This window comes from Glandiceps talaboti, chromosome 21 (genome assembly GCF_964340395.1).
Source record: "Glandiceps talaboti chromosome 21, keGlaTala1.1, whole genome shotgun sequence".
NCBI classification, from domain to species: domain Eukaryota; kingdom Metazoa; phylum Hemichordata; class Enteropneusta; family Spengelidae; genus Glandiceps; species Glandiceps talaboti.
This window is the reverse complement of record NC_135569.1, coordinates 8765565-8776202: the sequence shown is the minus strand read 5'-3', so window position 1 is coordinate 8776202 and position 10638 is coordinate 8765565. Positions and strand designations below refer to the sequence as shown.

Below are 10638 nucleotides of genomic sequence, written 5' to 3'. Positions count from 1 at the left end.
TGTACTAATTTGTTTATATATATATATATATATATATATATATATATCCAATGCACATTTCGTTATATATGTATCAGTATATATATGACAATAAAACACATATCACATATCATCATCCAATTATAGGTGTCACACACTGTAGTAGTTGTTTGATTTTTAAATGGCTACCTGTACAATCCTGTAAACAGATTTTATCATGTTTTTGATTTTTATGTTAAATTGAAAAATTAAATTAAAAGCCAGTTTTGTTCTTGCCAATTTTAAAAACATATAGATGTGCTCACAAGTCATATGATCAGGCAAAGCTAGTTAATTAAGTGTGTTTAATTTTGACAGTTGAGAGACAAATTACTACTTTATACCATACACAAACAAGATATTGTCTTTAAACAGAAAATATGGGTTATATTACCTTGGTCGTTCTACAGCACGACAACTTTTTTATACATCATCGGTTCTGTGGTGCTCGATATGTGAGTCAAAATGTTCCAAATCGCCATTATTTTCCCCAGTATTTCTTGTCTAATTAGGGAATGAAATGAAATTTAGATTGTTTAGATATTTCTTGTTAATCTTGATGAAAGAAATGGATCGTGCCAAACATATTGCCTTGATTTTGAGATTTACTGAAACTCTTAATACTTGGATTTTTGATGGTCCAATTTACCATATCAGTGGTCTATTCAACAACATATGTTCTATAAGGCCTAATAAAAAAGTTATGTGGTTCTGATTATGCTCAATTTTAGAATAGGTAGGGTAGGTAGATTTTTTATTTTATTAAAAAAATTTTATATCTTTTTTTTTTCATATGTGAGTGTCTAGTTCAGGTAGTTATATTTCAGTTGTTTTCCATATAGTCTCTGTGTTGTTGGTTTCTTCACACATGATGTACAGCTATTACAGATTGGAAGAATAGTTTTGTATTGACTTTTCAAGTTGATGTCAGTTTCCGCATCCAATATTTCTTGTGAGACTTCACAACGATTTTATTTTTTTTTCTCAAATATGTAAAAGAAAGTTTAGGGTCAGTGTGAAAAATTAGGTGGGGTCAGGCATTCTCGCAAACCATATCTCTTATTTCCGCGACACTGCGAAATAATGACCTAACTAGCTAAATACAACTGGAAATGTAACTGCTTGTTGGGCAGTGCATTTGGATGGTGCCGTAAAAGAGGCTGTGGTTTACGAGGATGGGGGTCGGGTAACCGGAACCAAACATTTTTTTGGTAGAAAGTAGATTTTTGTCAGTTTTATTAATATTTGTATACTGATCTTTACATAGGATTTAAAAATTTAATCACAAAGTATATTACTTAAATGGTGATATATGGTAATTTCCCACCAAAACTTTGTTATGGAAAGAAATATATGAATATGTATGTTATCAGAAATTTGAATATATTGATTTTAGTATTTACTTTGAAATTTAGCTAGTTGTGGGACTATGAAAGCACAGCTATGGTGATCTGCCTTTGTCATATTATGATGTACTCACAGCTGTGCTCCTTACAAGAGTCCTATGTATATACATTATGCTGAAAAAATTCATATTCAATGCCATATCTACTGTATTTGCACAGTACTGTGTCTTCCTTGAAGCAGAATTTTGTACTATACTAGCCTTCAACTCAGTCAGTAAGGTACGCCGTGACAGGGCGCCCTCACACGTCGGTCAAGAGACAGGAGGCTGGTGAGGATGGAGAGACACAATGTATCTTACAGTCTACCTATAATAACTGTGATTGTTAATTAATCACCAAACTATTGCAATTAAGGAATAAATGGTGCACACTTGAAATCGATAATTGTTTATCTCTGTGGAGTAGTGCATTATGGGTAGAAAAGTGAGTGCAGCAACATGGATGGATTGGATGTATCAGTAATCTCTATGAATGACAGTAGTAACTCTGAATGTGCTGCAGTGTGGATATATAGTTTGGTAGTCGTTACTAGGTAAACAATTATGGGCATGTGATTGATTCAGTGTCAATTGATTCAGTGTCAGTTCTCAGGTATCATGTGTTATTGGGGTATTTGATGGGGATATCACTTGGGTTGTCTAGATGGGAAATTGTTCAAATGAAAATAATCACAGCACAGATGTGATATGCAAATTAGGTTTAAAAAATCTGAATGTCAGGATAGTTAGTGATGTAGATGGCATAGATAAGGGAGTTGGGTAGGAACACACAAACATTATGAAAAAAGAATAGAATACTTTATTAGATAAACCCTTTCAAATTATATGGCATTGAACTTGTGACAGAGAAGTGAGGACAAGACCAAAAACACTAAAGTTTACAAAATATTCTACTAAATTGACAAAAGACTAACAAAATATCTATTTGGATGTTCTTATACTAACTATTTAAATCCCCCTTTCAACATTTTACTGTACCAGTAAAAGTAGATATTTCTATTTTTTCGTTATCAGAAACTCAGTAAATATACTAAGTACATTATTATGATAGTTGCTGAAAAGTGTCTTTAACACAATGTTCCTCCCAAATAATCTCTGTAAACTTTTACTGGTACTTTGTTCAAGAAAACTTCACCCTATTCTCAGTTAAAATCAAGAGAAAATCTATTTTCACCATAGTCTGAAAGGTCCAACTTCCCTGCGACTCTTGTTTGGAGGGTGGTCTCATAGGTAGAGCCCCAGCGGTGAGAGGCTGGATAACCAAGACTAGCCATTGGTCTATTTATGTAATCACCTGCTACTCCACTCAGCTCATTATGACAGACCCTGTTCAGGTGTGAGAGTGCATTATGACAGACCCTGTTCAGGTGTGAGAGTGCATTATATAGGCAGAAGGAACACCTGGGTCTTTAAGGCTATTATCACCATACAATGTTTTGAAATAAGAGGTCACAATGACATCAAAATGTAGGTATTTTAGAATTCAATATGGCAACCGAATACTGTTAAATAAAAATACAAGATTGATGATTTCCTTGATAACAAGCCAGTGAACCCACAAATTTATTTTATTTTTTCAAAAGGACAAGGTACAAGTTTTCACATGACAAAGTTTGGAAAGAATCAAAGAACTTCCATTTTCAGGGAAATTTGTCCCTGAGGTCACAGACACGCAAGAAATTGTCTGTGCTGGCATATTCTATAATAAGTGGAATGGTTGTCCATAAAACAAGACAAATGTTTTCTCATTGAAAAAAGTATGCCTAAGTTACTACAAATTACATGGTTTATATCTGTACTAGCTCTCTGTGTACTTATTGTTAACCCCCCCCCCCCCCATTTTTCAAATGACATAACCCATATAAAACTAAATGTACAACATATATTGGAATATGGCAGTCTTAAATACACTGATAAACACTAAACACAAAGACAAAATTGTTCAATATTGAAAACTTCTCTTGGTTTGTATATTGTCTAAAATCTCTTGAAGTTCTTCATCTTCAAAACGTCCTTCCAAGCTGTGAAAACACAAATGGAGTACTGTATTAAAAACAATGAGAAAGGTACAGTAACACACACACACACACACACACACAAAAACCACTCATACTTGCACACATGTATATGTCAGTACGTATGAAAATAGGTGTACACATTAACTTAATGTTAATAAACCAAGTCACAGCACTATCTGAGGTTTACATCATAGTAACAGAAGTGAGAAATGTGTACACACACATACATGTACATACATACACACACACACACACACACACACACACTGCCATGTGCATGTACACGTACATATACACTGTAGGTGAAAAAACGAGATTTCACTTTAAAATTTGTGTAAATCATCTTTTCACATACCTTGGTACTAAAGCTTTAGCCTCTTCAGCAGATTCTGGACACAAATTAGCAAGTGACGCTAATTCAAATTTGTGAAGTTTCTTTTGCATAAGTAATCTGTAAAATATGAATTTCAATCAAGATCATTTTTTGGACAAGTAAATCATTCTTCCAAATTAAAAGAACACAACAAAAATAGAATGATCATGATCACTCCTGTAATTATTACCATTAGTATTAACTGGTGTAAATAAGTTAATTAAAAATATTATTCATACAAACTGTTTTCATTAATGTTGTCACACTTGTACAATGTACAATGTATACCATTTTTTAAATGCATGTACAATGATGCAATGTAATGCAAGTGGCATGTTTCTATGTACATGTAACTCTAGTTCTCAGAGACACCACTCTACAGTACTGAGACTATAATTTAAACCAATGTCCATTCAATAGCTTATCACTGTTGTATCAACATGTTGTGACAATAATTTTAGTTTGTGTCTATCTTAAAAAACGAAGGCTCAACTACCTTGGTAATACCCCATCCAAGTACAATAGTACAGAAAGTGTGTTATCATAGATAGTACAAAAACAGTCACCATAAACTCACCCTCTGACGTCTGATATCGTTTCTCTGTTTGTAAATCTGGAAAATCTTTGGGTATAATTTAACGTTTTCATAAAAACTTCACTGAGTTCTTGTTCTTCCTCTGCACTCTCATTTTGTGTTTTCCTGTGTTCCAGTAACATATGAACTTCTGAATTTAATAATGTTTCAGCATGTTCAAATTCTGTGATGAAATAAAAGAATCAACAAACTGTTTAGAATACTATGTTGAATTTAAAATGTTCATAGACCTTGATAAGACAGGGACATATTTGCGTAAACTTTGCAAACTTTTTTATTTGTTTGATGACTTCATCATGTCACCTGCTTATTGTCATTCAAACTACACATGATGTACATTACACTGGGCAAGGGGTTATTGTACCTATCTCGTGTTGAATCAGAACTTTCAATCATCTCTTTTCTCTATGTACATCAAACTGAAACCTGAGTTGAATCTAATATGAATACGGTGAACAAGTGCACACAAATGCTGAATCAGCAACCTGAGTTGCTGAGGACACACAATGCTGTGTTCACCATGCATGTGTGTAGACCCAGTGTGAAAAGATGCTGTCTAAATACATTATTTTTCTCCATATTACCATACAAAATACTGTGTACATAAAGTGAATGTTCACAATTTCAACAACAGTGACTAAAATACACAAACCTGTCGGAAACTTCAATTCTGCAGCGTCTTCTTCTTCATGCTGGAGGTCTTGTGGTAAGTTAGTAGCCATCGTAAATTGGTATGGTTGTTTGTTTTCAATTACTCAAAATTATGACCATCTAAGCTTCTAAATATAAATGACATTGTAATTCATTATTGTCTCTAGATACAAACACCGTTTGAAGCACATTTGAGTATACATTGTATTTTTTGTAGTATTTGAAAAGACTTCAGCGGGTTTCTAAATCTTCATAAATCCCCAGTATTTTGATAAACCATTCTAAATTTAATATGTTTCCAGTAACTTAGGGTGTCTGAAAATATCCAAAATGGCTGACCTGCTTGGAAATATTCTGGGTTCGATGGAAAAACCCCCGTCGATAGGGGATAAAGAGAAGAAAATGGCTAAACGTAAGTTTTAATCTTGATAAAGTTGCTAAGTTATTCCAAACGTGTAATTTTAGTCAGTTTCGTCGCGTATTATTAGTCGTTCCAATTGTCCTACATGCGCGCACGTACAACTCACGAGTGTACACAGTACAACATTAACACACTAAATTTGTACTTAGAGTTTAGAAACCACTATTTTAACGACCACACCAAGTCCTCCTCCGTTTTTGAAAGCTTTCATCGAACAGAATGAGTAAGGAAATATATTTTATTTTACAAAATAAGAGTGGACAATAAGCTATTGAAAAACAAAAACAATAGCATACATAATGTATGCCAAACAAAAGTGTAGCATGTGAGAGAAACGAAAGTATAGCATCTTCTCCAATGGGGGCGCACTTTCTAAAAATCGTATTACTATTAAACTTTAGCGCCCCCCCCCCCCCCCCCGCCACAACAACAACAACAACAACAACAAATAACAGTCGGGATCACTGTGCTTTCTTCAATTTCTCTGAGATGCTGAGGTTTTGAATCTCATTTTCTCACATAGTGCTATTGTGTCCATGGGGTCATTAGAATTAGATAGATTCACTGTTTTGTTGATCACAAACTTCTATAGCAGTGTCAGACAACTGTTATACTCACAAAACATTAATCCTTATCTGACCCTGGCCTTTATCAAAATTCAAAATTACAGAGTGAAATACCATCTGCTTTACTTTTGTTTACAATGCAACAAGTCTTGAATCTTGCCTAATGTTTATTTGTGACCATTTTCAGAAAGGAAGAAAGAAATGGAAAAGTTACAAGCAGAAGACAAGAAGAGGAAAACAGAATTCAGAGTGAAAGTAGAAAAAGAAATTAACGAGTTCACCAACGATAGTTTAAAAACAAGACTGAAATATGAACCAATGGATAGAGTGTACAGAAGTATTATGTAAGATACAAAATAATGTTATAATAATGTTGGTTTTTATATAGCACTTTGCCACACTGTGTTCAAAGCACTTTACAATTATTACTCCTGGCATGGATCTGTAGCGGTACAACGGCCCTTTACAAAAGATAATGTGTCTAATAGTGATGAAATTATCTGTTTGGAATCTAATTATGAGGTGACTGCTTTTGTCTGAATCACTCAGAAGTCATGACGGTAATGATGTTATGTTGTTTGGTCAGTTGACCTCTGAGTGGAATCACCTGATACAGTGATAGTAGACTACTGTAAATAGTCAAAAGGTTGTAACCATAGTCACAGTTAAGAGACAGATGGTGTTTTCAAAACTAGATTCCTAAAAGGTAACTTTATGACTGCTACTATAAATAATGGAGTTGAGTATCCATTTCCATGCAACTTTGTCTGTGTCTGGTTATTTTGAATTACCAGGGTTTTCCAATCCACCTCTCTACATTATCAACCCAAGCTGATTTTCATCTATGAAGCACGCCCTCGCATGGCCACAAACTGCCATAATATTGCAACATACTTATTGTTTGGAATCATCGAGGATTTTATGTTCCATTTATATTAATGCTAAACGTTTACCCAGAAGACATTATTTTCCCATTCTAAACCCTTCAAAGCACTGAAAATGTTCTCATGTACATATGTAGCAATAGACCTGTTGACGGTTCCAAGATACATTGTGCGTCTCTCCATACAATGCTATGTATTGTGTACGCTCTGAGGGGTTTGCACATGCTACTCAGAGGGTGGTTGTCAGCTGATCATACCCTGAGTTCACCTGTAAAATACCTCTCTGTTATTGATGCCGTTTAGTCTTTGTTCCATAAAATCACTCGTAACCAAAGAGGTCAACATGTCTTTTCATCATTTCCTGATTGAAATGTTATTTCAAATGTAATAAGACAAAACAAGACTAAATGTAACAATATGAGCGACATCCAAACGCGCAATGCATCTTGGAACCAGACAATCGACTACTGCTAAACTAATAGACACAGATTAATCATAGTCCATTACATTATTCTGCTTTCCTCTAAACAGACATGATGTTGCTGAAGTAGCAGGTCTAACAACATTTTCATTTGGTGAAAGAGATGATGACAGGTATATGATTATATTCAAAAAGGTATGACAAAATTTTATTGTGTTTTTGTCATTGTCATTACCCTAGATCTATTTTGATGCTTTTCCCAAAATATAGGTTTTTTTATAGAATGACAAACAATTCATGAATACATCATGACTAAATGCAAATAGAAAAATTGTTAATTGTCAACAAATGTTGCATGGAAATATTAAATTTCATAAACCCAGAACATGTGAATTGCATGTCAACAAATGAAAAGTGTAATTATTTATGTGTGCATACGTATATACACTGAGAATGTTATAAACATCCTGTATTCCTTACATAGCTGAAGCAATGTGGCAACGCTGAAGGCCTTGCAATGTGGCAACGCTGAAGGCCTTGCAATGTGGCAATGCTGGAGGCCTTGAAATGTGGCAATGTAAGAAACATATTTATCTATTTTTCTTCCAGGAATTTGCACCTACAGATGAAGAATTGGGAGCATACAGAAGTGGTAAAGATATCGACCCAGAAAAAGCCAGAGAAATTTACAGAACAAAAGTGAGTCCTGGACTCATTGAAATTAGATATTTAAAAAAATCAATGTGAAACAACATATGCCAAGTCCTTGTTTGAAACTCAATAAATTGCAAAAGACTGATAAATGTGTAAAAAGTTTGTTATTGTACGTACAATAACAGACATTTTACACATTTTTTATATCTTTTTTCAATGTATTCGTCTGTGTTGTTTCACTTTGATTTTTCAAGTAAGAAGCCATGTTTCGAAAATTAAAAATCAAAATAAATACCCAATCCTCATCCATATGGCCCTTTTGAAAGATTTCAATATTATTTTACATTTTATCATTTTTAGGCCGCATCTACACAAGAAGAAAGTAGGACTGCAACAAGGACAGAAGAAAAAGATTTTGTACCAACGACAAATTATAGGGATAAATATAAGAAACTGATAGGAGAAGATTCAGCCAAGGATGCAGCACATACTTTAGCACCCAATAAACAGTTTGGTTTTGGTAAGTGTCATGCAGCACATATGCTAGCACCCAATAAACAGTTTGGTTTTGGTAAGTGAGATGCCGCACATACGCTAGCACCCAATAAATAGTTTGGTTTTGGTAAGTGTGATGCAGCACATACACTAGCACCCAATAAACAGTTTGGGATGGTAAACGTAACTCACTAAAGCACTGTGTTCATCTGATACATATTTCTGGTTGACTTGTACACATATGACATTACCAGTCATTATTTTTTGTACAGATGCCTATACAGGCATAATTACAAGTTGTGATAAACCAATAATGTCACTTTGCATTGAATAGTGTAAAGTACCATGTGACCATGGACTGACCAATCACAATATTGTATAGCAGTAACAAACTCAGAGCATTGATTCTCTTGCTTTTTTCTCAGCTAATCCCTCAACCTTCAGCTGTTATTGTACATGGTTCAATGACTGTGTATATAATTGTAGTAAATAATGCCATCCTGCAGTTTGTGGACAAGTCTATGTCAGTGAACCACCTAAAGCTGATGAAGGCCGAGTGATTTATCCGAAGTATACAAAGTGAAGAATCAGTGCTCCGAGTTGAGACCTGCAATAGCACATTACTCCTGAGCAACGAAACAACATTTGGGTTGATCTTTGTTTTCATTTTTTTTCATTTGCAGTTCCCAGTGAAAATAAGAGAGACAAACGATCAGTTGAAGAAATGATGAACGACATCAGGGCAAAAAAGAAACAGAAATTAGCAGATGAAAGTACAGAGGCATCTTGTTCAACAGACTGAACATAACAAACCGTAAAAGGTAGCCACCACAGGAATCATGATATGAAATTATCATTTTTTAATTTGAACATGTTGAACCCACCACATTCTGTATGTAATCTCTTTAAGAATTATTAGCTGTTTTTATATCTTGGAATGTTTTTTATAAGAATAACCCTTTTACAACATGATGCAGCATAGTTACTTGTGCAAGTGTGCTTTCAACAGATTAAGTTGTGCATTTTCAGTCATAAGTTATTTATTTAATAGGTGACTAGCTGCCCTATATATATGTATTCACTAAAATTGCATCATGCAAGTAAAATGAGTTTGTCTAAATAATACGTGTGTGTGGAATGAAATGTCCATGCACACAAACCTACACACAGACACATAGGTATGCATGCACACAGACACACACACAGACACACACACAGACACACACACGACACTAATTCATTAATGGCTGTTGTGCCTTGTCTGTACAGTTACATGTATCTTGTCTCGATCTCCACCCACAGTTCTCATTCATTACATCACTGACTTTACTAATTTTTAAGGACTGAATTATCTACAACTTTTGTACAACACACAAATTTGTCTACCTTGGAAGAATATGGACACATTCCATCACTAAAGCATGCATAATTCATGCACATAGACTGTAGGGGATACTTTCACTTACTTTCCATACATCAAAGCTGTTAATTTTTAAATTAGATTTTCAATATATATTTTTCTTTATAAATGGTGGTAAATTGATGAAAATGAAGCTGTATCTATACATAATGGAAGAGTAAAAGTTAGAGTGAATACAATTGTCTGTTGACATTGCCAGTGTTAAAATAGGTGTTATAGTGTGTATTAAAACAGTCACCATCTTATCTCAGCAAGAAGGTTCATAAGGTTGGAACTTCAGTAATACAGTAATGTTCGGTGATACACAACCTCTGTACTTTTTTCATGTCTACATTTCGGCAACGTGACTGTTCACCACTAGATGGCAGTGTGGTGAGTAAATTGGGAGGGGGGGGGGGGGGGTTTGACTCACTTATTCACCACACTGCCATCTAGTGGTGAACAGCTATCATAATCAGTTTGTCCTGAGGAAGGTACAGTCACATTGCCACAACGTAGACATAAACAAAGAGTAACTTGCTTGTCTGTCAAAGAACATTACGATACAAGTCACCATCTAACTATTATGTTCACAATAAAAACATTTGAATTCCTAGATCCTGTCATCAAGTGTATGTGTGCTAAACTACACAAGATAGACAGTACACACAATGTTATGAATAAAGAGAAACTAATTTGATATTTTTGTTGAAAGGAAATTAGTCAAATGAATATTCA

The 10638-nt window shown here is 34.4% G+C and overlaps 2 protein-coding genes across 2 annotated transcripts; one reads left to right on the top strand and one right to left on the bottom strand.

Annotated features, from left to right (window-relative positions):
* Positions 1–2355: 2355 nt before the first annotated feature.
* Positions 2356–5416, bottom strand: LOC144451146 (DNA-directed RNA polymerase II subunit RPB4-like). The gene is made up of 5 exons (XM_078141927.1): positions 5400–5416; positions 5062–5188; positions 4392–4572; positions 3797–3892; positions 2356–3444 (listed from the first exon to the last, which is right to left on the bottom strand). The coding sequence occupies exons 2-5, from the start codon at positions 5129–5131 to the stop codon at positions 3366–3368; spliced, it is 426 nt and encodes a 141-aa protein (XP_077998053.1). The 5' UTR covers positions 5132–5188; positions 5400–5416; the 3' UTR covers positions 2356–3365.
* Positions 5385–9452, top strand: LOC144451145 (sperm-associated antigen 7 homolog). The gene is made up of 6 exons (XM_078141926.1): positions 5385–5472; positions 6235–6391; positions 7463–7547; positions 7962–8051; positions 8367–8526; positions 9185–9452. The coding sequence occupies exons 1-6, from the start codon at positions 5391–5393 to the stop codon at positions 9301–9303; spliced, it is 693 nt and encodes a 230-aa protein (XP_077998052.1). The 5' UTR covers positions 5385–5390; the 3' UTR covers positions 9304–9452.
* The last annotated feature ends 1186 nt before the right edge of the window (positions 9453–10638 follow it).

Bases quoted from the DNA above. Each gene is read 5' to 3' on its own strand.
- LOC144451146 (XM_078141927.1), bottom strand. From the start codon at position 5,131: ATGGCTACTAACTTACCACAAGACCTCCAGCATGAAGAAGAAGACGCT. The intron at 4,573-5,061 runs GTTTGTGTATTT...ATTTCATCACAG, and splicing joins AGAATTGAAGTTTCCGACAG to AATTTGAACATGCTGAAACA. The intron at 3,445-3,796 runs GTATGTGAAAAG...GTGTTTTCACAG, and splicing joins GCTAAAGCTTTAGTACCAAG to CTTGGAAGGACGTTTTGAAG.
- LOC144451145 (XM_078141926.1), top strand. From the start codon at position 5,391: ATGGCTGACCTGCTTGGAAATATTCTGGGTTCGATGGAAAAACCCCCG. The intron at 5,473-6,234 runs GTAAGTTTTAAT...GACCATTTTCAG, and splicing joins AGAGAAGAAAATGGCTAAAC to AAAGGAAGAAAGAAATGGAA. The intron at 7,548-7,961 runs GTATGACAAAAT...TTTTTCTTCCAG, and splicing joins ATATGATTATATTCAAAAAG to GAATTTGCACCTACAGATGA.